Genomic DNA, 27,999 nt, shown 5'->3' with positions numbered 1-27,999 from the left:
GGCGGTTGACCCCGGGGCCGGGCCGGGGAAGCGGCGGGGCTGAGCCCGCCCGGCGCAGGGCCCGGAGCGGAGCTGCTCCCGCTGCCCACCGCCCTTGCTGGGCCGCTCGCCGGGGCCGGGCCCGCCCGGAGACGCGGGCTGAGCCTCCCCCCGTGGTACGGCCGGGGCCGGGGCCGGGGCCGGGCCGTTCGCCTTGTTGCCGTGGTTTGGCCCCCGCGCGCCTCCGTCGCCCCCTCACGGAAACGTCCCCAACGGTGCGAGAGGCCTCTGGTACCGGGGCTCGGGCCCGGGGGCCAAGGGCACTGCCGTGCCCCGCCCGTGGAGCACGGGGGAGAGGCCCGGGGACCCTGATCTAGAGAGAGGAGCTTGTGAAATCCTCTCTCCTGTCCAGGAGTTACCAAGGAGCTGGCCGAGGAGTTCCTGCCAGCAGCTCTTAATTCATAGTGGCCCTGGCCCCGCTTCAGGCCGTGCCAGCGAATGCTGCGCTGCAAGGGCCCCCGGGCAGGCTAGGCGCCAGGCTCGGGGTGGGTGGGGCAGGGCTGTGCGAGGTGCCAGGCCGTTTGGCCCCGGGGGAATGAGGCTGGTCCGCCAAAGCCGTTCCCAGGGGGGCTGAGAGTTTGCGAGCGCCTGGCTTTCCTGTTCCCTGCCCCAGCCGCAGCACTGCAGCTCTTCTCCCTCCTCTCCTGGGCTTGACGAGTCACTGTCTTTTCCCTCCTCCACCCCTGGTATCGACGTGCCCCCTTCTCCCCAGCTGCGTCTCAGACCCTTGATGGTCTCCGATGCCTGCCTCTTGGACCCTCCAGTTTCTCCACCTGTTTTAACTGGGGACCTGCCTGCAGGTCTCCAGGCGAGGCCAGACCAGCTCTGGGCAGGGCAGTGCTATGGCTGCCTTTCTTCCACCTCATGCTCCTTGTCGCTGCCTCCTCCCAGCCCAGGTGGCACTGGGTTTTTTCCCCCAACGGTAGTGCACTGCCAGCTCGTGTCTACCATCCAGTTTGCAGTGCAGCTCGCTTGTATGGTTGTGTCCCAAACCATGCAAGGGACACAACCCCCCGCCCCAGGGGCACAGCCCTGGTGCGACCGGTTTGGTGACCGGGGCACCGAGCTGCAGGGGCAGGGCAGCGGTGGATGGGAGCCAGGGGCATTGTGTGGCTGGGTTCTCCAGCGGATTAAGATCCCACTGACGACTACGCTGGCTTGGCACGACTAGTTCTTCGTCCGCGCTGGCTGCTCCGTATTGTCAGTGGCTTCCCCGTCCCCCCTGCATGACTCTTGCCTAAATCCCTTCCTGTTGTCTACACTTACTCTTCCCAGCTGTCCCTTGCTTCCCCAGGCTCTGGGAGGGGCGGCAGAGGCGCTGCAGACCGTGCCTCTGCTGCTGGAGGAGGTTGCGGTTGCAGGGAACCTGGAAGCTCAGGGCTGGAGGCTGGCACGGGCAGTTGGAGGTGAGCATCTCGTGTCCATGGACACTCCTCAGGTGGAGACAGCAAAGGTGGTTGGCCAAGAAAACAGTGGCTGGGTCATGCCGTGCGCCGGGGGGACTGCCCATGACCAGGGCAGGTGCAGTGGTGTGGATGCACCCCCCTTTCAGACTGCTCCTGGGCTGGCAGGGACCCCCTGGGGGGAATGGGCCGAGAGGAGGAACCCACCCGCCCTGCTGAGCCGGCCAAAGCGGCTGGTTGCTGGCACCAGAAAACACTTGCAGCCATGGCCAGGGCTGTGCAGGGATCACTGGGGCGTTTAAAAATGTCTTTGTTGTTGGGGCAGGGGGCGGTGGACCAGATGGCCAGGGGAGGGGGGGACTCCAGCACTGGAGGCACCAAGGAGAGGTTGGGCAGACAGTGGGCTGGGATGCCTGTGCTCCACTGTGGAGATTTCCAGGCTTCTGGGCTGTGCTGGTTGCCTCCATACGCTTTCTGCTCCATGTGTCAGGGTTTTCAAGCCTCTCCCAGAGGCGCTGGGTGCTGGCTGCAGCCCAGACGGACTGGGCACTGGGTTGTGCCAATGCTCCTGCTCAACCGACCCCACTGGGTCCTGGCTGGAGGGCCTTGCCCCTGTGCTCAGGCTCAGATCAATGCTGCATTTGGAGTTAGGAAGGTACCTTCCCCCTGGTCAGATCGGTATGTATTGCAGGGTTTTGCCTTCCTCCGTACCAGGGCTATGGTCAGTACCCAGGACCTCCTGAGCATCTAGTGACAACATTTCACAAAGCAGGATGTTGGCCATGGTGGTTCCTCTGCAGCAGGGTCAGGGGCATGTCTGTTGTGCCAGGGCTGACAGCTGTCTTATATAGAGTTTACATGATGGTTGGTCAGTACTGGTGTGGACTGGAAGTGGCCTCGAGCTCCCTTTTCTATGCGTCTATGAAAGGTGGCCCCATGAGCCCAGGCTGCCTCCGTCCTGGGGCTTTTGTTCAGTCTGAGCGTCATGCTGGCTTGTTTCTGGGCATCAAGGCAGGGCCGTGAGCTTAGTGGAGGAACAGAGGGCCCAGATGTTGGCACTGCCTAAATGGGTTCCCCGGCAGCCTGGTTGCTGGTGTCACTGGCACTGCCTTGATTTGAGGATGATCTCTACCACAGCTCATTGATGAGTCTGAGGTGGCTTAAGAGTCCGATTCTTGAGCTGTGGACCCATCTACAGAAGTCACGGGTCCTTCCTGAGACCTCTGCTTTTCCTTCCTCCATTCTCTCTTCTCTGCTTCGAGGGCAAGGCACTTTCCCTTGAAATGGGCAGGTTGTGGCACCCGGCTCTTGGCGTCAGCATCCATGTTCTAGAGGTCTGCCTCCAACATCTTGTAGCACTTCCTCTGGCTGCTGCAAGATCTTGGATTACAGCTCAGCTTGTTTTAGGGGCCCAAGAGTCAGGCATCCACACACACTGTGTGGTCCAGCATCACTGATGCATGGGGGTCCCTGACTCAGTGCTGGTAGCACTGGCTTCAGCAAGGATGCTGGCATTTGTGCAGCAATCTTCCCACTTGATGCGGAGGATTTTTTGGAAGCATCGACGGTGATGCCTGTCCAGGCTTTTGAAATGATGATGGTCAGGGGGATGATGACTGTATTGCAGACCTTATCTTGGTGTGTTTCCAGAGATTGTGATGAATAAAGACACACCAAAGCAATGTCCCAGAGAAGGCACTTGTGCACCAGATCCTGTGCTGGATCCTCAAGATTCATTTGCTGAGAGGTGGCTACCAAGGTAGGGGAGGTGCTTGACTTCCTCCTGGGTGTTTCCTTCAGTGGTTATTTGGGGAAGGGGGCTCACATTCATGGCTGGGGGCACGCTGATAGAGCACTTCAGGCTTCTCGATGTTGAGAACGGAGAAGTTACCAAACTTTGGTCTAAGAGATCCAGTGCAGCCTGGAGGCTTTCCTCACTGAGTTCAAGGGTGGCGCAGTTAGTATATTGAAGGTCAAGAATGGTTAATACTTTGGTCTCAAAGTGAAACATCAAAAATGGAAGAGCCCTTCATCTGTTTAGTATTCAATAGGATTTAAGGCTGGGGATGGGGACTGAAGCCGGAGGTTCATGGCTAGAAGGTCTTGTCCCTCCATTCAAGGTCAGACTGATCACCACATTTGGGGCCAGGAAATAATTTTACACCACGATCAGATTGGTTTGGACTGGGGAGTTTTGCTTTCCTCTGTACCAAGGCTGTGGCCCTCTACCTGGGATCCCTTGAGCATATATTGACGTAATTTCATAGCCCCGGTTCCCCTGCTTTGCCTCTGGCAGGCTCAGGTGTGAAGTGTGTGTTGTGTCAGGGGTCTTATGCAGAGTTTAGACTGTGCTTGTCTGGGCTGGTTTGCACAGGGCTGATCCTGCCTCAGGCAGGGTTTGGACTGGATATGACTTCTGGAGCTCCCTGGCAGCCCCACGTCTCAGTGAGGTCAGCTCCAGATGGAAGGCATCCTTCCTGGGACCCCAGATGGCTGTCAACACAATGGAGAAAAGTGGGGTGATGCTTTGGCACGGGGTGATGCTTTGCTGTTTATCCCCACTGGGCAGTCGAACAATGCCCCAGTAGCCCCTGCCCACCCCCACCACCATGCTGCTTCTCTTGCACACACAGTCTGCATTGCACACTGGCAGCGCCTGCACACGGCGGTTCCCCTTGCTGAGTGCTTTGGGGCTTCTCAGGCAGTGCAGCCTCTGGGCAGGGCTGGGAGCCCCAGTCCTGGCCTTTCCATACAGTGCTCATGGCAGCATGCTCCGGTATGCCTGCTAGAAGCACCTGATCTGCCTTCTCAGGCTGTTGCTGTCTCTTCCTCATGGGCATAGGTACAGCTCTGGAACAGCAAATCCTGCTTGGGGAGTCAAGCCACTGCCTCATGACAGGATCTTAGTCCCCTGCGTTGCCTGGCATCAGCTGATCCGTGTCCCTTGGCACCATCACTTGTATTTGACATACAGAAAGTTATTTCCATGGATGCATCCTAGATGAGGCTGGCTGGGGCAGCGCCCGTGGCCGAGTTGGCAGCAATGCTTCTGCATTTTCCCACGGCTCTGTGCAGCGTGCTTGGTTTGCAGGGCTGGACTGGTTCCAGCTACAGCAGGTCTGGAAGGCAGCGCATCCCTGTGGAAGGGCAAGTTTTCCTCTTCGGAGCAGTCCTGGGTAAGACGGGCCTGGCTTTGCTGGGCAAAACCCTTTGAGACAGGGCAGGTGACAGCTGCAGTGAAACCAGTGGTTGAAAGCACCAGCTTCTCTTTAAAGATTTGATTGCCAAGCCCCTTTGGGAATCTGCCTTTAATTCAGCCCCTTCCCTCAAATAAAGGGGTGCTGTGTGCAATCACTTCCCCTACTGTGAGCGGCCCTCCCCTGGAAGGCCGGTTATTTCTACTCCACTTGTGAATGCTTTTGTTACATAAAAAGCCATCTTTCAAGAACAGTTCCCCTCGTTTCTGTGCACGCAGGGAAATCCCTGTCTGTGTTGGAACAGGGCTGGTTTCATACCTCTTCACACAGAGTCTGAAGGAATCGCAGAATCATAGACAAGGAGGGTGGAAGCACTGGACCAGGCTCCCCAGAGAGGTGGTGCAGTCTCCCTCCTTGGAGGTTTTGAAGACCCCGCTAAACAAGGCCCTGGCTGGGATGATGTAGTTGGGGCTGGTTCTGCTTGGAGCAGGGGCTGGACTAGATGCGACCTCCTGAGGTCATAGATTCATAGTTAATAGGGTCGGAAGGGACCTGAGCAGATCATCAAGTCCCACCCCCTGCCATGGCAGGGAAGAGTACTGGGGTCAAACAACCCCAGAAGGTGATTGTCAAGCCTTGTCTTAAAGACCCCCAGGATAGGAGCCAGCACCACTTTGCTTGGAAGTTGATACAAGATCCTGGCCCCCCTGACCGTGAAGTCGCACCTCCTGATGTCTAAGACCAGGCTTGACAACCACCTTGCTGGGGTCGTTTGACCCCGGTACTCTTTCCTGCCATGGCAGGGGGCCAGACTTGATGATCTGCTCAGGTCCCTTCCAACCCGACCAACTATGAAACTATGACCTCAGGGGGTCACATCTAGTCCAGCCCCTGCTCCAAGCAGGACCAGCCCCAGCTAAATCATCCAGCCAGGGCTTTGTCTAGCTGGGTCTTCAAAACCTCCAAGGAGGGAGACTGCACCACCTATCTGGGGAGCGTGTTCCAGTGCTTCCACCCTCCTAGTGAGAGTTTTTTGTCACATCTAACCTCAACTTCCCTTGCTGCAGCTTGAGCCCATTGCTCCTTGTCCTGTCACCTCCCCCCACAGAGAACAGCCCAGCTCCATCCTCTCTGCAGCCCCCCTGGCAGGGAGGTGACGGCTGCTATTCAATCCCTCTCGGTCTTCTCTTCTGCAGACTCAGTCAGCCCAGTTCCCTCAGCCTCTCCTCACCAGTCCTGTCTCTCAGCCCCCAACCGTTTTCGTTGCCCTCCACTGGACTCTCCAATGTATCCACGTCCTTTTTGTAGTGGGCACAAAACTGGACAATCATGGGCTTCCTTCTGCAGCTGCAGCTGAAGGACCCACCCCCATATTTGGGGTCAGGAAGGAATTTCCTCTCTGGTCAGACTGGTCTGGGGGGGGGGCGTTCCTTTCTCTGCAGTTGGGGCGCATCCTCTGCCTCGGCTCTCTAGCATCTATTAACATCCTTTGCAGCAGCAGGACATTGGTGGCCGTGGTCCCCCTGCTTTCCCTGCAGCAGGGTCAGGGGTGACATCCATGTAGTTTTACTACAGGGTTTGACAGTGGGCTTATCTCAGCTGGTTTGGACAGGGCTGACCCTGCCTCAGGCAGGGGGTGGACTAGATTTGGCCCCCCAGGTCCCTTCCAGCCCCGTGGCTCTAGGACTGTAGGAAGATCAGCCTGCAGAGCAGAGCAGGACTGCACACTGTGCTGGACCTAAGCGGGTGTTTTTGTTACTCACAGACCATGCAACTTTAACAAAGATGTTGGTTCTTTATTTTATTTTATTTTGAACCTACCAGTTGATTCTTTCCCCGGGCTTCACTGGGTGTGTAATATTCCCCTGGGAAATCACAGGCTTGTGTATTTGTTCTGAGGCTCTCCAAGCTGTCCCTGGTTAATTTTCCTATGTGGAAACAAACAGCTTTTGGTGGCCATTGAGTAACTTGGATTGGAAAAGATCCAGAGAGGAGTTTTGTAACCCTTCTCTCTTCTGTCTGCATTTGCTTGTGGCGGTTGCTTGCGTGGCCCAGCCTTGTAAATCCGTGCCAGGGTAAGTTGAAATATTTGTGCCTCCCTACATTCATCTCCTTCTGTTTGATTATGGAATAACAAACACTTTTTCCCCCTTTTTCTTTGTCAGCTGGAAGTTTTGAAGCAAGTCGGGACTTGAAACCAGTGGTTCCCAACCTGCTCAGACTCCAGGTGCCTTTCATTAGGCTCACGGCACCCCTTGGAAAATCCTGGCGCTCTGTTTTTTGACCACAGGAGAATAATAGTGATTCGCCTGTTGCAAAGAACTTGGACAGCTCCCAGCAGGGCAGAAATGTTTTAACCCTACAGATTGTTGTATGAAATCTCTGGGTTTATCGTGTAAATCTTGGTTCTCCACTCACACCCTGATTAAGAACCACTGCTTTAAACGCTGACAAAGCAAAAGGGGGAGAAGCAGCTGAGAGAGCAATGCTTCACTGTTGGCACTTGTTTTCAAATTTACCCCATTGCAACCAGCCCTGCTTAGAGAAGCTCTTTTACAGCTTCTGTGACTGTTGCTGCCTCTCTGCCTGAGGAGACAGAAGCACACATGCACATTCAAAATTTCAAATTCCTTCTTGAATTCAGGTAGTAGTTCCTACTTGTTAGGTAGTAAGGGTGGGGGTGTGCTATAGCACCCCATTCAGCAGTTATGCACGCAGAAGACGCATGTGGCATGCACACAGCATAGTACTGAGCTTGCACCATATCACATGTCACATAGATGCATCTTGCAACCTGCATCATACATAAAACAAACTGCACTCCAAACCCTGTAGCACCAACTGTTGTGCTTCCCTGTTCCAAGTGAAATATTTGTTTTACCCTTTTTGGAAAAAGGCCAAAAACTAAAAATGACTTAAAAGGAATCCGGGCAAAGCTGGAACAAAGCCAGGGTTGCTTAAAACCTCCTTTAAATGGAAGAGTCTTTTCAACCCTTTTTCTATGTGTATTTAAATAGGGCTGAGAACTGCCACTCAGGTTAATGAAGCGCAAATTGCTTTTTGATGTAAAAAACAAAAAGTGAGGCTTCAGGGCTAATAAAGGGTAATCATTTTCTATTAACTGCCACTGGCTAATTACCCTTCAGCCAGAAAAACCCCAAGCCTATATCAATAGCATTTAGGGAGTTATCACATCATTAATAAGCTCCCCCTCTCCCCCCCCCCCACACTTCAGTAGTTCAATTGCTGCTCAATCCTTTCACTCTCAGAAGTGACGGGTTTAAGAAATCTTTATGTATAGGCAGCTGGGGGTTATTTTTTGTCTTGGTCCATAATTTAGTTAAGCCTTCTGACTGTTGTTTAGTGTTTTTTCCTACTTTTTTATTCTTTATTAAGGTCATGGTTTTCCAGGCCCCCTGGCCCAGTAAGTAGAGCCAGGCGTGGAGCTGAGCTTTGCAGGGGTAATGGTCAGAAGCTGAAACACAAAGCCAGGGTCCAGAGCCAGGAATCAGAAGCCTGGTTACCAAGTCCAAAGGATAAAACACAGAGTGAAGTCCAGGCGAAGCAAAGCCAGGCTCAGGAGTCAGGAAAAAGATCTGCAGGAAGAATCCCAGGGCCAAAATACAGAAGCAAGCCGAAGGCAGGGTCGGGAACCGGGGAAGCCGGACATGCTGTCAGGACAAGAGCTGCTCAGAGATGGGAGCTGGCCTGGATTAGTACTAACTGAGTCCGTGCACCTCATAAGGGTTGCAGGGCAGGGGCCTGGCAGAGCTGAACCGGGCTTCAGTGCAGGGGCCTGACACTTCAAGCTGGATACTTTAGGCTCGTTTTCCTTTCCGTCCCTGGGCACAGACCCTCCACATGCAGACATTGATGCCGTTCGCTCCAGGCTGGTCAGCTGAGGGGAGTTACCCCAGGGTGCTGCAGACAGACAATCAGTGCATCCCAGAGTAGCAGGCTCCAGGGTGCTCAGTCTGTGCCTCAGCACCCGGGGACAAGGGGACCGGTAACAGATCCCCAGTGTAGCCACTCAAGATGGGGGTGTGAAGCGCACGCCAGGGTAGCTTGAGGTGGTCATTGCACTGCTCTTATGGATCATGGTAGCCAGTGAGATGATTTTTCCTTTTCTTTCTAATTCTGTCTTTATTCTCCTCTTCCTAGATTCAGCCATACTCAGCTCAGATGCAAGCTAAAAAAGGTAATTGGTTTGATTCACATCACAGTGTTTTGTACTGCATCAAGTCCAGACCTCTCAGAAAGCCGAACTCAATAGAACCACAGACAACGGGGGCTGGAAGGGACCTCAGGAGTCATCTAGTCCCCACCCAACTAGATCAGCCCAACCAAGGTTTTGTCTACCTGAGTCTTCAAAACCTCCAAGGATGGAGACTCCTCCACCTCTCTGGGTAACCCATTCCAGTGCTTCACTTCCTTCCTAGTGAGAGTTTTTTCTAATATCTAACCTCAGCTTCCCTTTCTGTAACTTGAGCCCATTGCTCCTTGTCCTGTCATCTGCCCCCACTGAGAACAGCCCAGCTCCATCTTCTTTGCAACCCCCTGCAGGGAGGTGAAGGCTGCTGTTCAATCCCCCTCGGTCTTCTCTTCTGCAGACTCAAGCAGCCCGGTTCCCTCAGCCTCTCCTCACCAGTCCTGTCCCCCAGCCCCACAGCCATTTTGGTTGCCCTCTGCTGGACTCTCTCCAATTTGTCCACGTCCTTTCTGTAGTGGGGGCACATAACTGGACACAGGGCTCCAGATGTGGCCTCATCAGTGCTTTCTTTTTTTTAAGCGCATGATGATACAGTGATCACAGAACAAGGAAAAACATATCCACAATTTTACATCCAAGTGTTGCAGCCAGCTGATGGTCTCCGGTGTAGTATTGTGTGGATCCAACAGTGTTGCATTATGTGCAGGGAGACGCATTCAGCAGGGATGTGGTTCAGAGCTTGAAAAGGTGTCAGAGTCGCAGTTGAATGAGCTAGTCCAGCCCCATCGATGTAACAGCCCCATTGATGTAACAGAAATCCACATCTGCCCCATCCTGTCCTGATCCAGTTTAGAGAAGACCAAAGGTGTCTAGGGGAATCAAAGTCACCTGGTCTCATGGGGGATTATTAATAATTTCTGTATTGAAGAGTGAATTCCCCTCTTGCATCCAGGCATCTTGGATGTTAATTGAGTCTTGCTCAAGTTGAACTGCTGTTCTCCGAGGAGGATGTCTAGATTTTCATCTCGGATGTGGTATGTTTAAGAAGTCTTTGTGCACAGGCAGCTGCAGGTTATTTTTCACTTTAGTCCATAATTTATTTCAGGCATTTTTTCTTCTAAATGGGGGAGGGTGTATGTTACTGAGAATCAGGAGCCATAGCAGAGGGGTGGATTGGTTTGTTCCTGTAATTATTTGCACTGCGTGGTTAAGTTGTATGTCAGCTTTATCAGTGTGCGCACTGTTTATCCAGACAGGGGCACCATATTCCAGCGAGGAGTAGGCCACCGCTAAAGCTGTTGTTCTCAGTGCATCGGCATCCTCTCCCCAAGAAGTCCCAGTAAGTTTCTGCAGCAAATTATTATGGGTTTTTAACATAGCAGCTGTCATAGCTAAGTGATATTTATAGGGCAGCGTCCTAAATATTTAGGAGTACCATTATAATGCAGGAGCTGGTTTCTGAAAACAAGGAAGGGTTAGTAATTAGCTTGTTTATTGCTCAAGTGAAATGTAGATATTTCTGTTTTCCCAGGGTTTGGGCACAGGCGCTATGTTTAAAGTGGTATCTAAAGTCTTCCGATCAGATCCGAGTATTGTAATGAGACATATGGATCCCAGAGGCAAAACCATCAGCAGCAGAAAGGAGGAGTCCAAAGGTGGAGCAGGACGTGAGGGGAAGGAGACAGGAAAAACGAGAGAGTTAGAGAAGCTGCAGGAGAACAGCAGGCCTGTAACAGCTCTGTAAGAAACTGCTGTAATAAAGACACTGCTCATATTAAGTAGGGAGCTGCTCCTTGATTACCCAGACGGGGTCACATGAAACATGGTGGCAGCAGAAAGTCTGTGAGGATGCCCAAGACGAGAGAGTCCTGGGCCCCAGCAGTGATTCAGACAGAATGCAAGAAGCATGGAGGGACTGAAGCCCCTGGGACAGCTGGATTTCAACACAAAGAGCCTGCCACAGGAATGGACACAATGGAAGCAAGAATTCAGTCTGTATACAGAGCTAACCATGGCTGATAAAAAAGAGAAAATGAAGGTAAAGCTGTTTTACGATCTAGTGCAGGGAAAAGGCCATGAATTAAGAGCGATGCTGATGCCAGGGAACCTGGACAGGCCAGAACAGTTAATAGAAACATTTGATGCATACTGTGACCCCAGGAAAAATGAGACTCTAGAGAGAGATCAGTTTTTCACCCAAAATCAAGAGGAAGAGGAAGGAATAGAGGCCTGTATCAGCACTGAAAACCCTGGCATCCTCACATAACTTTGGAGACCTCAAAGACTCCCTAATCAGGGATTGGATTGTATGTGGCACACGGGACTCTGCCCGGAGGGAGAGACTACTGAGAGAGGTAGATCTAACTCTGGAAAAGTGTCACCAAATTGCAAGGGCAGCAGAATTGTCTAAACAAAGGATGAAAATGATATCAACAGCCACATGTACAGAGCAGGTTCACAGGCTCAACCTAAAGGACTCTGGAAAGCAGGAACCTGACAGGCCAGCTGCAAACGCCGACTGTATGATTCAGTACATGTACTGTGGGAAGCTACATGAAAGGCGGAAGGACAAATGCCCAGCCGATGGAAAAGAGTGCAAAAATGTGGAGAAAAGAATCATTTCAGGGTCAGTGTTGTTGCCACCCAAATAGAAAAAAACAGCAGTCCATGCAGTGATGAGCGTTCAGGAGACTACAGATGAGGAGGAAGCATTCAGTGTAAATTTGACAGATTCACAGACTCACAGGATACGCACATTACAGAAAAAAGTGGGCAACAGCTCAGCCATATTTGCACCAATGATGCTAGAGCAAAACCTACAAGATTCCAGGTGGATTGTGGAGCCACTTGCAGTGTCCTTCCTGTAAATCAAAATGCAGATTTCCCCTAGCCATATTGGAGCCACTGAAGAAAGGACTGACAAACCTGCAGAAAACAGGCATCATCACACCAGGTGAAAAAAGCACTATTAGTACTTAGGAAGCCGTCAGGCAAACTCAGAATCTGCATCTATCCGAAACCACTTAACAGCGCGCTCAAAAGAAGCCACTACCCACTGCCAGCAATTGAGGAGTACTACCTGACCTGTCTAGGGCAAAAGTGTTCACAGTTTCCATGTCAAGAATGGATTTTGGCATGTGGAGTTAGATGAATGATCCAGCCACCTGACAACCTTTAGTACGCCCTTTGGCAGGTATCGCTGGTTAAGGATGCCCATGGGGATCAGTCCAGCTCCGGGATGTTTTCCAGGAGCTGGAAGGTCTTCCAGGTATCGAGATTGTGGCTGATGATATTCTGGTCACAGGAGAAGGGGATGATAAGGAAGAGGCGATCTGTGACCATGATGCCAAACTGCAACAACTCCTTAACAGATGCTGGGAGAGGAACATTAAACTGAATGCCAACAAAATACAGCTGAGAAGAATCGAAGTACTCTACATTGGACATCTGCTGACTTTGGAAGGACTACGGCCAGACCCAGAGAAGGTGAGAGCCATTATGGAGATGCCCAGGCCACAGGATGTCAAAGGAGTCCAACACCTTATTAGGATGGTTCGCTATCTATCCAAATGTTGTGCACACTTGTCTAATGCTTGTGAGCTACTCAGGTTGCTAACACACAATGATGCAGCCTGGGAATGGGCATGGACCCAAGAGGAGGCATTCAAAAGAATTAAAAAACTCATCAGCAAGGCCCCAACACTGAAGTACTACAACACAGTTGAGCAACTAGTACCACAGTGGGATGCGTTGGAAAGAGGTCTGGGAGCAGTACTGATGCAGAACCAGCAGCCTGTAGCTTTTGGTAGTAGAGCAGTGACTGAAACCAAAATGAGATATGCACAAATAGAAACAGAGTTACTAGCAGTGTTGTTTGGACTGGCATGAGTCCATCAGTTCACCTGTGGACAGAGAGTAGATGTGCAATCAGATCACAAACCATTAGAGATCATAATGAAAAAACCCTTGCTGAGCGCTCCTAAGAGACTTCAACACATGCTGCTGAGACTCCAGGCCGATGGTGTGAATATAAAATACTGCCCAGGGAAGTCCCCGCAAGTGGCAGGCGTACTAAGTAGAGCATACCTTCGAGAAGGCAGCACAGATGGACATGTAGAACAGGAGATAGAGTCCATTAATATGGTATGAGACTTACCTATCTCCAAAGCAGTCTCAAAACCATACAACAGAGTATGGAAGAGGATGGTGCTACAAGCAGTTAAACGAACCATCCTAGAGGGTTGGCCACAGCACAAGGCACACGTACCACCAGAAGCTGCTGCATACTACCAATGGAGGGTGAACTAAGTGCACAGGATGGTATTCTGCTCAAGGGAGACAGGGCAGTGATCCCAGCAGCTCTGCGGCAAGACATCATGAGCCGACTCCATGCTTCACATGTGGGAACAGAGTCATGATGAGGAGAGCACGGGAGTGCATCGACTGGCCAGGCACGAATACGCACTTGAGGGTATGCACGGAGCAGTGTCAGGTGTGCGAGGAAGATGGTGACAAAGAGACATCGAAGCCTCATGACATCCCCTCTCGGCCCTGGGAGAAGGTAGGGACTGACTTGTTCGACGTCATGACAGAAACTATGTGGTCACCATAGGCTACTATTCCAGTTTTTGGGAGGTGGATCACCTCGAAGATACACAGGCAGGAACGGTGATGAGGAAGCTGAAGGCCCACTTTGCGCGGCGTGGGATACCTGACACTGGGTTCTCAGACAAAGACCCACGATGCACCGCAAGAGAATTCAAACAGTTCTGCGCTAGGTGGGACGTCCAGCACAAGACATCTTCCCCGCGTACCCACAGAGCATTGGGAAGGCTGAATCGGCGGTAAAGACAGCCAAGAGACTCTTGTTGAAGGCAAATAAGACTCCAGGGGATCCCTACCTGGCTCTATGGGACCATTGCAACACACCCTCCCAGGCAATGGACAGTAGCCCAGCCCAAGGATAAATGGGCCGGAGAACCAAGACCTGACTCCCCTTGAGAGACTGATGCTACGACCCCAGGAGGAAGGGGCAACAGGACGTGGAAGCCATTAAAAAAGCAACAGTCTTAGCAAGTATCACAGTACAGCAAAGGGGCCAGGGACCTGAGACCACTGTGCAGAGGGGAAAGGTCTGGGTTTGGCCAGTAAGTCCACATGTGAAAGAAAGGCAAAAGGCCACCGTTGAAGGTGAGTGGGAGATGGGTCCTACGAAGTGGTCACAGAGAGTGGACAGTGACTGAGACATACCTGGAAGCAGCTGCGGAGAGCTGGCAGAGCGGAAATACAAGTGATCCCAGGATCAGGACCAAGACAACTGTGACAACTGGTCAGTCATCAGCGAGCCTGATAGGGGAGAGAGATGTCATGGACTCCACAAAGGACAGAGACGCACAAGCGGAGTCCAGCCCGCACAACAAGGACACGGACAGAGCAGAAGCAGGCGTCGCACCCAGGAAAATCAGCCGAACAAGGAGCAGGAGGCTGGTACAGTGACCAGCATGCCTGGGTGACAACGAGCACAGCAGGCCAGTGGTAAAGGCTCGCTCTCCACAGCGGGCTAGATGCTAGCAACCTCTGGCCCAACCAGGGGAATAAGTTAATCATCTGTTTTGAACTCTTGAAAGGAAAGATGTAACAATACGCAATGATCTCAGAGGCAAAACCAGCAGCAGCAGAAAGGAGGAGTCCGAAGGAGGAGCAGGACACAAGGGAGAAGAGACAGGAAAAAACGAGAGAGTTGGGGAGGCTGCGGGAGAATAGCAGGCCCTATAACTGCTCTGTAAGAAACTGCTGTAATAAAGACACTGTTTTTATTAACTAGGGAGCTGTTCCTTGATTACCCAGATGGGGTCACATGAAATCTGTATTATTTCTGCTTTGGGGAAACAAAATTGTTGTTTATTCACCAGTGCAGAATAGAGGGGAAGAATCATTGCCCTCGATCTGCTGGCAGCGCTCCTGCCAATGCAGCCCAGGATGCCGGTCACCTTCTTGGCAACAAGGGCACACTGCTGCCTCTTGTTCATCCTTGTATGCTGTCTCCCCCCCCGTCCTTTTCTGCAGAGCTGCTGCCCACACAGCTGGCCCCCAGCCTGTACCGATGCATGGGATTGCTCCCTACTAAGTGCAGGGCTTGGCACTTGTCGTTGTTGAACCTCATGAGATTTCTTTTGGCCTGATCCTCCAATGTGTTACGGTCACTCTGAATCCTAGCCCTGCCCTCCTGTGTATCTACTACTCTTCCCAGCTTGGTGTTGTCTGCAAGCTTGCTAAGCGTGCATGCCACCTCATCTTCCAGGTTGGTGATGACATTGAGCTATGTCCCACATGCAGTACCTGGGAATTATTCAAATGAACACTTTGCCTTGGGCATATTTGACTTGGTTGCCATCTAAGTCTAGTGTGTAGGCATCTTTGCCACGGCTGTTTTGGTGCAAGTGATATCCCAGTTGCCTTTTTTTAGCCTGAGTGAGTTAAAAGGGGCCCTGCTGGTGGCAAAAGACCTCCGGACATGCTGGTTTAGTGCCTCCTTCATGCTGGGTGAGAAGTTTTGTCTGGTTCTGGTTGCATCGGAGAACAGCAGATGGTCAATGAGGGAAATCCAGCAGTGGGAGCCAGCCAGGGCCAGAAGGTTTTTTTCCTTGGGCAGGACTACAGCCTGCAAATATCACCTCTCGGTGCCCTCCACCCTCTGTCCTGCTACTGCTCTGCCTAATGTGGCCTGTTTAATCCTGTGTTGGCCTCTTCTCTCTTGCTATAGAGAGGAGGACATGGACCAGTGGCTTGAAGGTGCAGCAAAGCACATTTAGATTGGAGATCAGGAAAAACTTCTTTGCTGTCAGAGCAGGAGGCAGTGGACCTAGGCGCCAGGGAAGTCAGGGGCCCTCCTGCCCCACTTCTCCATGATGTTATGGTTTCAGGCCCAGCCCATGTATTTAATCCGGCTCCTCAGCTTTCCTAAACCAAGAGCTGAAGGGCAGTGAGTTCATTTAACCTTAAAACCCTCCTTAAGCAAAAGTATCTGTTCACTGGGCCCTGGCCTGGGGCTGCCGGCTGTGCGTCCACCCACATTCACCCCAGTAGGAAGCAGCTAATCCATGGCAGCTGTGCCGTGTGCCTGCACCCTCAGTCCCTGCTCACACCTTAGCCTTTTGTGTCTTCTGCAAATTGCAGAGGTGCTAGGACTGCCAGTGCCATTCAGCCCACAACTCCCAGCATCCGAGGCCCTTCCTGTCAGCTGGCAGCTCTGCACGTTTACAGTCAGCTGTGCAATCGTTTCCTTTGCACTTTGCACGGCCGAGTCAGACTGCCCACGACGCTGCTGTCTCCCCTACGCCTGGCGCAGTGGCAGCTTGGGGAGACAGCTGCTGCCCGTGGCCCCTCTCCCCTGAGCGTGGCTGTGGCACTCCGTGGCCCCCACCACCTCCCTGACCTTGCCGGGTTCCTTGGGAAGACTGCTCTGGCTGAGTGTGCCAGAGGCCATGATCCCCTTTTCTGTGAGCTCGGAGTCTGTGGGGTTCCTGCCCGGGGTCTCCTGACTGCTGCTGCTGGGCAGGCCAGGCCAAGCCAATAGAAGCAGACGCACACAACGGCAGGGGGTCTCCCTGGCCAGGGTAAGGCTGGTGCCAGGTCCGCGCCAAACTATGGGGGCAGCACGGACACATGCAGCTTGAGTGTCCCCCTGCCCCAGTTGGGGGTGGGGTGCAGTGAGGAAGGTGCAAGGGTGATAGGACAGGGTAACCCAACAGCCCCTGTTCACCCTGGAACCAGGACTGGAGACGGCCCTGATGGCCTCCCCGCTGCTCCATGGCCTCAGGAGGGTCCCACACCTGGGCAGGGGCACCGGGGACACTGCATTTCCCACTGTCTTCCCTGCAGGGCACGTCCGCATGGCAGCACACAGGGCGGGATGTTGGCTGAAAAGCAGACTCTGCCAGGCGTGGCTCAAGGGGTTGTGGCAGCTCCCAGCCCCCCGCCGGTTCCACGCAGGTGAGAGCGGGCTGTGGCGTGCATCCTGGAAGGGAGATGAGGCTGTGCAGCTGGTCCAGGTGCCGGCAGGAGGTGAAGGGGTGCAGGGTGGACCCAGCTGCCTGACTGGCACGTGCAGGGACCTGCTTTGGGCAGCACGTGTAGCACCTTGCACGGGATCAGTCTGGGGGTCCATGGTGCCAGGGGCGGTGGGGCTGTGGTGTCCCCATTTCGCTGCTGTGTAATGGCCGGTGCCAGGGGCCCGTGACCCCCGCCCCCTTACCCGCAGGGGGCTGCAGCGGGCCCGTGGCGCCGGCGGAGACCCTCTGCACCACACGTGCGGACGGGGCGGTGCGGCTGCGCCTGGACCCCGAGGGCCCCGGGGCCTTGCCCCCCATCACCGTGCACCAGCTGTTCCAGGCGGCGGTGGAGCGCCACGGGGACCGGCCCGCCCTGGCCTACAAGCGGGGGCAGACGTGGGAGAGCCTCAGCTACCGGCAGTACCAGCAGCAGTGCCGGGCCGCCGCCAAGAGCTTCCTGAAGGTGAGTGGGCACTGGGGGCTGTTACCCCAAAACCTTGGATCAGGAAACCAGTGGGTTAAGAGAAAATACTTTAGAGACAGGAGTTTCCCCTCTACTCATGTAGGTTTATGCAGCCAACAACCACACTCTTCAAACTAAAATGCATTAGTTTCCTTGTCAGTAAGCCTTGCTGCCTGTGCTGTTGAGAAGACCCCTCAGGGCATGTCCTCCTAGTTCAGCAGTCTGGTAACCCTTTCCTCCCAAACTGTTTTATACTTTTTGTTTCCTGCATATTTATTGTTTTTGCTACTGCTTGGACACTGCTGGCTATGTACATACTGCTTCTGTGCTCCATTTCTTACTCCTGGGTATTTTCCTGAAACCTTATCTGCATGCACACGCCCACACCTACATGCCTCTTATCACCTGCCTTTCCTCTATCATGCACCCTCCTCCCCGCTGTCACGGACCATGTGGATGCTTTAACATAATACATAGCTGCTTGCTCAGCTTTCACCCGGCAGTGACGTCTGCATGTCTGCCGGCTGCGTGTCCACCCACATTCACCCCAGCCTGGGCATGCAGCAGGGTCCTGACACCAAACGCAGCACCCCCGGCGCGCGGGGACCCAGCAGCTCAGGCCTGTGTACAGAGGTTACCCCAATAGGAGCAGGGTCCTGAGGCAGAGGATATAGGGCAGCAATCACGTTTCAGAGCAGATGCTGGTGCACGCCAGCCCCCCTTCCCCCACAGTCAGTCGCATCCCTGTCTGCTCAGCAGTGCAGCCCACAGCATCTGCCTCCTCCTTCCCTGAGGATCCCAGCAGGTGCTGGTCCCTCCCACTATGTCGTTAGCCTTGTCCAGACATGACTTTGACCCGTTCCCCTGTCTCACCTGCTCACAGAGGCTGTCGAACTCCTGCTCCAGCGCCCACCCTTGTGCCCAGGGTTTCTGCTCCTTTCTGTCCTGAGTCTGAATGGGTCAGAGCAGAGCTCCATGCTGTGGGCAGAGTCCAATCCTGCCCAGCCCAGTTCTTCTGTAGCAGTGACTAGGTCTGGGCCCTTTCCTGAGGTGCTCAGCAGCCCCCGCCTTGATGAGGTCCCTCATTATGATGGACAGAAATGCCCAGCCTGGGTGGGGGTCTTGCCGTGCCCAGGGAGCTGGACAAGGGGTGATCTCCAAAGGTCCCCTCCAGCCCGGCTTTTCTTGGACTCTACAATTGCTTAGGCTCTCAGAGAGCAGACAAGACAGCAAAACAGGCAGCTAGGACAGCGAGAAAGGCTTCTGTGAGCATGTTGGTAACAAAAGACAAAGCCGACAGCCATGGGGCACCGAATACGCTTGTAAGAGGAGAGCGAAGATGAAAAACTGCTCAGCAGCTCCTCTGCCCCGGGCTTTGCAAGAAATAGAAGCTGCCACCAGAGAGCTAATAAACATGATGTAGACAAAGAGGGGACAGATGGAGGGTCGGGATCGCAAAGGAGCATGTCTGGCAGCTTTCAATGGGCCTGAATGAACTGAATGCAGCAGGGCTGATGTCCTTCATCCAAGGGCAGGGAGGAAGTTGTCGGGGATCACCAAGCCCCTGGCAATGATATTTACCAGTCCTGGGAGATGGGTGAGGTGCCAGAGGCCTGGAGAAGGGCCAACATAGTACCCCTCTTTAGAGAGGCAAAAAGGGGGATGCAGGGAGCTACGTGCCCTGTCAGCCGTCGTGTCCAAGGTTGCAGCACGGGTCGCTGCACTCTTCTGTGCTCGGAGCTGTTTGGTTACTTCTGTGTGACCGCAGAGTGGACGCTTGGTGTCTTTCATCTGCCACAATCTTTCTTTTCAGCTCGTTCTCATTCTTCTGATCTCAGGCGGTGCGTTGCCAGCCAGGGAGTACAGGCCATCCTTTAGTGCTGGCTTAGACATCCTGTTACTTCATCACAGCTGTTGTTTAAAGTTGGGTAGAGTTTCTTGGCAAGAGCTGGTCATTCCCGTACTGGACATGCATCCTCTGCAGTGAGGTAACGCAAGGAGCAGAGCCTGCCTGGGACTCATTGTTCAGTAGGGGAGTTTTGGCTCCAGTGCCAGCAGATAAGCCATGAACGGGGCTGTCCTGTTCCTTTGGAACAGCCTGTATGTATTTACAGAATAAAACCACTGCCAGCTATCAGAGGTGATGGGTCACACTTGAAGCCATAGGTAAAGGACCATAGAACTAACTTCTTCAGGAGACTGGCCTAAACCTTTGCTGTGGTTTAACAAAACCATTACTTTTCTCATGTCAGGCTGCCAGACTACATGGTATTTATTCCAGGCCATCTATTTTTCTTTTTTCACCCTGATTTCTCTGGCCTGTGATGCCAACCTGTGCATACACCATCACTGAATAGACTGTGTTGCTTCAGGTTCATTTGGGGGCTGCCCAGACAGGCTCTTCTTTCCCTTTCTCTGTGTGCTGCTTGTGGCCAGAGTGGCTGGGTCTATCAGGCTCCAAGGTGGAGGCATTCATCATGCAGCTTTGTTTGTATTTGCTTTCTTGCCTCAGCTAGAGCTGCCCACCACCCTCCTGTGCGATGGTCACAAGCCCAGCACAGTTCCAGGCTGGCCTGTGTTGTTTGTCCTGCCTGATGCTGGACCCTCTCTGATTTCCCCACAAGCCTCTTAAAATGTGGAGCCCAGAGCTGCCGCAGTGCCCTCAATGAGACCTAACCAAAGGGAAGACCTCTACCCCCAACCGGGGACTGAGGGAGCTCTCTTTGTCAGATGGGGCCCTCACATAGAGAGTTTGTCCATCCATGTCTTCTCAAGAGAGTCACTCTGTTGGAAAGCTGGACAGGCATGTAACTAGGATTCAGTTCAGGCAACGGATATACAGAAACATACTCCCACCTGGGAGGATGGGTACAGACCAGACCCCAGGATGTCTGAGCTCCTGCTCAGTCCGTCCAGCAGCTCAGGTCCATGAGTCCTCACTTCCCTCTGGTTTACAAACATAAATATACAGTCATTAATGACATGCATCTATCTACAACCTGATTGGAAAAATGTTAATGAAAGGGCCTGAACATGAAGATCTGCTTCCTCGGCTAAGTGAAGACTTTATAATAAATACTTAACATTTGTTTAGCTAGGATGGCCTCAGATGTCATTAGTTAGGCTTGGACTCTTGACAAGGAGAACTATTCCTTATCCTAATAGGTTTCAGTTGCTTGGCTTGCGTTAGGATGGTCAGACACTTGAGGCAGTGCTTTCCTGTTTCCATCAGCAAAACCGCTGCATCTGGCCTTGCAAACCTCTCTCTGCAACATTATCCAAAGTTTGTTCCAACCTTTATGTCTGGAGGTTGTCTATAAGATTGGAGGCACTTATGCTAAAGCCTCTAATGTGTTTCCTGCATGAACTAGGACTAAGTAGAGTGGCATTAACACCTCCCATGTCTCAGACCTAATAGTCCTATTGAAGAAGCCCAGAACTGCTTTTCTTTCTGCGGCTGGATCACACTGCAGACTCATACTGAGTGTCTGATCCACCAAAACCTCCAAACCCTCAGCTGTGCTGCCCCTGGCCAGTTGTTTTCCTTTAGGTATCTGTGCACGTGATTATTCTTCCCCAGATGCAGCACCTGCATTTGTCAGCCTTGTGCTCATTTCATCTAGTCTACATTTCTCCAGTTTGCTCCGCTTCAGGCTGCCAGTGCAACTTGCTGCAGTTTTGGTTGTGGGCCCAGTGCTGCATCCGATTCCCCTGACTGGGCTGTGGCTCTTCCCAACTCTGACCTCAGATTTCCCCTGGCATGAGGCACCAGTGCGCTGATCCCAGTTTCTGATCTCAGCTCGCTTCCCAGATTGCACTGCTTGGATTTCTCCTCTCGGCGCTGCAGGACTTGATCCCCATGCCCCGTCCTCAGCCCTCTGGCCCAGACCCCAGCCTGACGTGCTGGTAATCTGTGCTCCCACCTTGCGGATCCCGTTGCTGCTCCTGGGGGCTGCTCCAGGTCCCAGCTGAACCCTTGCAGGGTCTTTGTCAAAAGCCTTTCTGAAGTCCTAGTACACGGTGTCTGCTCTGCTCCCTTAATCCTCCAACACACTTACTTTGTGGAACGAGGAGATCAAGTTGGTTTGGCACCATCTAGTCCTAGCAAATCTACTGCCTGCTCATGCTCAGCCTTTCCTCCTTCAGATGGACATCTTGGACATCTTCATCATTTGCTCCAGGAACTTCCAGAGTGCTGAAATCAGGCTGAACAGGGCCTCTTTTTTTCCCTTTCCTAAAGAGGCATTACGTTGGCCTGTATCCAGTCCTCAACAACCTCTCATCTTGCATTGCTTCATGAATGTTATTGCCAAGGGCTCCGAGATGTCCTCTGCCAGGTCCCTCTGTCCTGCCGGGTGAAATTCACCTGGCTTGGCTAACTTGAATTAATTCAAGTGCATCAAAAGCTCCGTGACATTCTCTTATTATCGTGGCCTCCAGCCTTTCCCTGCCCTGTCTGTATCCTTGTAATTGCTGCCTGGTTGAAGCTTTGTTGTATGGTTTGTATGGTGAAGTCTGAAGCACAGTAGCTGTTGAGCTGCTTCACCTTTAGTGTCTCCACTAAGAGCTCACCCTGGCTATTTTACAGCTGCTTTGGTTTTTCTTTCCTGACCAACCCATTTCTAAAACTCCTTCCTGTTGTCCTCACCTTCCCTTGCCAGCGTTAACCTTTGCTTTTTTACCTTTTTTTCCCTGGTTTTTGCCCCTGCAAACTCCTGCTCTTTCCTGGTCTGCTTCCTTGGTGAATCGTCCACTCTGCCATTGCCTGGATGCTTTTTCCTTTTTGCTTTTGAGGCATCCTAGAAACTCCTTGTGCAGCACATCAGTCTCCTGCCATTTTCCTTGTGTTTTTAATTATATCAGATTAGCTTGCCTTTGAACTTCCAATACAAACATTATTTAAAATTGTTTAATAACATTAATAATATCCATTAATAACCACTTCTGCCCTAACAGTGAGAAAGCAAAAACTTATACATGGGTTTAGATTTTAAAGGCCTTGTTTATTAACCTGCAGAATATTTTATGGATTGTGAGGATGCGCTGATTGTCATGGCTGAAGTCGTTATTCAGTGATGCGGTGCCTCTACCAATGCTAATTTGACAAAGAAAATGCTTTGTAACAAACACTGATTTTGCTGGTCTAACGATGTTATCAGAAACTAACAGGTGAAAAAAATGAACTTACAAACCATGTCACAGCATGATTGATGTGACCTGCAACATGCAGCATAGATATAAAACCCTCAGTCAAAAGCCAGGTTCCAACCTTCATATACATTTGCCCATCCCAAATAAGGCCGATTTCACATTTAAATCTTTTCAGCACAGAGTAAAAAATGTAAAATAAAGGCATTTAGTCAGAGTTAGGGTAAGCTTTTTGTAATTGTTTTTGAAAACAGGAGAGAGAAGTTTCTTTCCTCTTTAAATACATTCAAGCAGGTTTGGGGACTTTTAACTCAGGGCTTTGATGAATTGCACTGTTACTCTACAGTACAGCAAAAAAACCAAAACAAAGCAAACAAAAACCCCGAGAGATTTGTGGGTTAACGAAAGCTAAAGCTTTTCATGAAGAACCAGCAGCTGTTTACCAGATCTGAATAGGAAACTCAAGTTGGTTTGGCACCTTAAAGCATAAACCCAATTAAATAGTGTATACAGAATTGGCACTACTTTTAAAGCCTAGCAATTTAAAACAGCAATGGAAACTCACAGTGGTTTAAAAAAGAGTTAACTCTTCTTAGTTTTTTTGCTTTACTCGAGTTTAAGGACAGGGCTTTATAGAAGTCCTTTTTGGACTTTGTTTTTCTAGGCTAAGACATCCCTGTCATGAGTCAAGGGTTAAACTAACTGCAGTTATGCATTGCTAGCATGGCTCCAAATGTGCCATAACAAACCTCACCTGAGAGCCCGAGCATAGGGAAAGTTCCACTGCCCCGTCACCATCACGGGGCTCTTAGTAACACTGGCACAACAACATGCAACATTGGATTGGTACGGACCGGCAGGGCTTGCCTTCCTCTGCAGCGGGGGAATGGCCTTGGCCTGGCACCTCTTAAGAGTATATTAGCAACCTTATACAGCAACCAGGCATTGGCAGCCACGGCCCGCCCCCCCCCATTTTACCTGTGGCAGGGTCAGGTGTGATGTCTGGTGCTGTGTCAGGGGTGACTGTGTAGTTTTGCTAAGCAGTTAGATTATGGATTTGTATAGGATGACTTGGACAGGGCTGATCCTGCTTCAGGCAGCGATTGGGCTAGATATGACCTCTGCAGGTCCCTTCCAGCCCCACATCTCTGTGATGCAATGAGAAGAGTGATTTATTAGTCCTAAATGCTTCTGAACTTAATGTGTCTACTTTGCATCCAATGTGTACCCATATGCCGTAACTACAAGCACTTACTGGAGCTTAAAACAATAAAATAAATGTGTAGCAACCAGATTAGCAAATCCAGTTAAAGGTTAATCTGAAATTATGAGTTGCTGGCATAGCTCCAAATGTGCCATAACAAGCTTCACCAGTGAGGCCCGGCATAAGAGCAGGCTGTTGGCCTGTGTCATGCTTGACTGATGCGTGGTGTAACACAGCAGATTATCTTTCCTCCGTGTATTTGAACTGGCTTTATGGACACAAGTGGAACTGGCCCCTGGGCATTGAACATTTTTGAGCCTTTGAATTTGCTTCTAGGTTGATTTTGGGTGGTTCCCTATGACAGCTGGAGCTTTTCTGCCACCTCAGCTTTTTCAGAGATTCATAGGCTGGAAGGGGCCTCAGAAGATCACCAGACTGTGGTCTGTGCAGGTCCAGCTGCTGCATTAAGGACTTAGCTGCCTCTGTGTCTGATGAGGCTTTTTCCCATGTTCTCCTCTGCTGGCTCAGCGTGTGGCATCCCCACGCATCAAGGTTGACAGGCGATCTGCTAGATGGTGAAAAGGGGCTCAGCTTCCCTAGGGCAGGTTCTTCTCATCCTCTCCACTCAAAGGGATGGATGTGATCGTGGGTGGTATGTCCCAGGCCAGCTGGGCACTGTGAGTATATTAATTTAGCCACTCGGCTGTTTGGTTTGGGATCGAGGAGGCAGAGTTGGGAGTAAAACAGTGGCAAATTTATTATAGCTTACACACACAACAGTTAACAGAAAGATAAATGCAATAAGCAGGTAATGCAGTATTAAAGAGCTAATAGTAAATAATGACAGATAATAACACAGATAAACAGATCAATCTGTTGCAGGCCAGCTAGGCATTGCAGGGTATCAGCCCCTGGGCTGTTTAAAACAACAAATAGACAGACATGGGTTGGCAACTTATTGATAGTCCCTCAATGCCAGGTGCATGCTAGGTGATTCCAGCGAAGTGCGGCGTCCCCAATCAACGCTGTCTGAAGGATTACTGGGGAAGGTCTTTTGATCAGGATCCAATCTTCACTCATACCGGGAGTCTGGAGTCCGCACTTAGAACAGTAATTTCCATCCTGTTCCCTCCTTCCTGTTGGTCACTTGATGCACACACTTTTTCTACGTAGTCTTATGCTAATCTGCTGGCCTCAGGGCCATTCACAATCTTGTTTTATAGCTATTACTCTATGGAATTAAAAGGTGTTAAAATTATTATAAAAGGTTATTACTCAAACTTTAGTTTTTTTAATAAGCAAATTACAACGCAGCATCTTCAGGTTTGAAATTAACATTACTTCATTTAAATCTAACTCTTTTAGAACTCTCTGACTATGCTTCTTTGAGACGTACTATCCTGGAATGTGCTGGGTAGGCCAGGCAGTTGAATCTAGTTTTTATCATTATCAAGGCTAAATTTTGAGCAAGAAAAGACTGTTAGGTCAGCTAATTTTACAGTTATAGCTTTGTCTTTGAAGCTTAGTCAGTTCTACAGACAGTCACAAGTTACATATGTGGGTTACAAAAATACAAGCTTTATATTAGACAAAAGTTCTAAATGCCTCTAAGAAGCACATATTTATTGCTTATTAATTTCTTTGGTTCTGGCCATCACAATCCACCCCTTGCTTTTTTAGAGCATTTGGTAAGGCTTTCAAATATGATTTCTGCCAGATGGCATATGCATGGTTGGCAGAAACAACAGCAGTTATTTTGGCATGGGTATTAGACTTAATTTTATAACAACAACATTTAAAGATTATATTGAATAATATTAATTTCATAACTAAACTTATTACTGCTATGAACTAAGGAAAAGGAGTATTTTTAGTAAAGGTATACATTTGCACAGTACAGATTACTTTATACTACTTACACAGGGGGGGAATATTAGTAGCACATTTAATAATTTGTCCTCCCTCCTGAGCTATGAAGGCAAGTTGTTTTCCCTTTCAGGCATCTTTGAACAAACTTTTAATGTGGGCTGCCACTTCTCCCCATCCTTTTAGCTGGGTTGGCAGCTTATCGATAGTTCCTCAATGCCAGGTGCACGCTAGGTGATTCCAGCGAAGTCCGGCATCCCCGATCAACGCTGTCTGAAGGATTACTGGGGAAGGTCTTTTGATCAGGATCCGATCTTCACTCACACCAGAAGTCTGGAGTCTGCACTTAGAACAGTAATTTCCATCCTGTTCCCTCCTTAACCCAGGAGTTTGGAAGACTTAGGTTAAGGGTGATGCTTTCTAATTGGGTTTTCGGCCACGTTAAAATAGCTTTCTGGCTTTGGACATTTAAAATAGTTGATGCTCCTTGAAAATCTTGAGCTTCTGCACAACAGTTGGTGCAGTAGATCTAAAATGTACTGTTGGGATAGTACAAGCGGCTAGAACATTTTTAACAAACTTGCTAAGGTGGGGTAACAGAGGGAGTGGCTGGTAGGGGTGTTACACAAATCATGTTGGGGGGACTATTGGGCTACCCCCTCCATAAAGTTCTTAAGCTTATTAAAATGCTATTTACAGGGTACACTAGTGATTGAGCTAAATACTTGGGCTTTTGGGGCTTATAATTTCTTAAATGTGACAATTAAGTCCCAGTCTCATATACATTCTCCCCCCGGTCCTGTTGTTAAGAGATAAGCAGTGGACTATGTGCCATTTGCTACCCCATGTACGACAAAAAAGCATTTTGTTTTGCTACACCCCTCCTATCGTGTGCTTCATGTATCTCGGTAAACTAACCGTTGGGTTAAAACTGGGGGTAGTCCATGTCGTTTTAAGCCAGCAGGCTATTCTTTGTGTTTGAGATCTCTCATCACCTGGGAGAAGTGAAAGTTAAGTGAAAGCTGCACTTGGGCACACGCAGTGCTCCAAGTTTGATTAGCATCGGCTTGAAAGGCTGCATGCATCAAAAGGTAATTTATTTCTGCTGCTTCTCGGCCAATGGTTGCTACTAATTCATTAGTGTATTCTAGGGCTATGTTATTAATCATGCCCCCTTTAGTGAGAAAACTTATGGCTTGTCATATATCCATGATTCCTTGGGTGTTTTTCTGAGAGTTATCTATGTTCTAAACTCCCATGGCTGAATTAAGCCATTCCACACGTGGTCTAAGGTATCCCTCTTTTTCCAGGCAATTGGAGGCTGGGCTACGGGTTGGAAAACAGTTGGCTAGGCCCAGCACAGCATATTTTCTGCCAACCAAGCACCAGCAGAGCAGTTGGGAAATGCTGTTCTGACAAACTATTGCTTGGGGTTAAATGTGATACGGGCATTGAACAAGGAGGCATTAAGGAGAACTGGAGCTCTGGTCTGGGACCTCCATTATGGGGTGACATTAGACAAGTGAGGTAGCAGATACACCTGTGATGGCTCTTTTTGAATTAGCAGCGTGCATCCCTGCTTAATGCAAAAAACAGACAGAGGGTCTCCCTTTTGGGTGCTTAACTATTTCCCTTCTTGCTCCTGGGATTGGTAAACTTCCTAGTGGGATTGGTTTATTCGCTGGAGTGAATCTCCATCTGTGTACTTGAACACACACTGTCCAGGTATGACGATGGCATAGGTATCTTGCAAAAATGATTCTGGCACGGTGCCCCCCATGGGTCCACCTAGTTCTTCTGGGTCGACCAGGGCTGTGCCCTGCAGTCTTTCCCAGACTGTTTGGCGATAGGCGGCTATGGTATATTCAGTTCTGTGAGCGTGCCCCCCTTCATCCATATGGCGGAACCACAAAATACCCAGAACATGGGACGTGTTGGCCTCCCATTCCGTGAACCACCACATAGCAGCATAAGAGCTGATTTTAAACCACTATAGTATTTGCTGTACTTGGAAGACCAGTGTATTTGGTGAGCAGTACACCATTGTGCCAAAGTATCATCGGGCAGGGGAACCGCTGGAGCGATTGTTTCCCATGGAGGTGAGGTCAGAGGGTTTGGTCGCCTCTTTGGGCTCCAGGTGGTTGTAGAATCTCGAGCTGCAAGCAGGGTTACAGCAGTGGTCACGTCAGGACCCGGGGTGGGCAGCGTACTTGCAGGCAGAATATAACAGCACCAGGGCTATTGGAAGAAACCACAACAATTTCCCCCTGTTCTACACTCATTTTTCCCAATTCTCGTGTATGGGAGGAAACCAAGTAACCGCCCTGTCCCACAGTAACATTAACAGACTCCCCCTTGCTAGTCTACAATCTATTGCCAATGGCTGAAAGGCCAGTTTCTCACTTCTTTGATTGCAGC

The 27,999-nt window shown here is 50.8% G+C and overlaps 1 protein-coding gene and 1 long non-coding RNA gene across 4 annotated transcripts in view; both read left to right on the top strand.

The window, feature by feature from the left end:
- Window positions 1-27,999, top strand: part of LOC149867861 (long-chain-fatty-acid--CoA ligase ACSBG2-like) — a 53,076-nt gene that overhangs the window by 7,335 nt on the left and 17,742 nt on the right. For all 3 annotated transcript variants that reach the window (XM_090037457.1, XM_090037458.1, XM_090037459.1), the window contains 2 exons: window positions 16,731-16,841; window positions 17,110-17,363. In XM_090037457.1, the coding sequence (XP_089893583.1) occupies window positions 16,731-16,841; window positions 17,110-17,363 (365 nt within the window). The remainder of the gene's footprint in view (window positions 1-16,730; window positions 16,842-17,109; window positions 17,364-27,999) is intronic.
- LOC149867862 (uncharacterized) lies at window positions 112-10,394 on the top strand. Its single transcript, XR_016441141.1, has 7 exons — window positions 112-1,445; window positions 3,093-3,201; window positions 6,695-6,714; window positions 6,805-6,866; window positions 8,801-8,837; window positions 10,102-10,188; window positions 10,381-10,394. It is a non-coding gene; the product is annotated as an uncharacterized LOC149867862 (long non-coding RNA).

The sequence above is a fragment of the Crocodylus siamensis genome, chromosome 3 (assembly GCF_052110815.1).
Source record: "Crocodylus siamensis isolate JL-2025a chromosome 3, ASM5211081v1, whole genome shotgun sequence".
Classification (NCBI taxonomy): domain Eukaryota; kingdom Metazoa; phylum Chordata; order Crocodylia; family Crocodylidae; genus Crocodylus; species Crocodylus siamensis.
The sequence above is the reverse complement of the archived record's forward strand: the minus strand, read 5'-3'. Positions and strand labels throughout refer to the sequence as shown.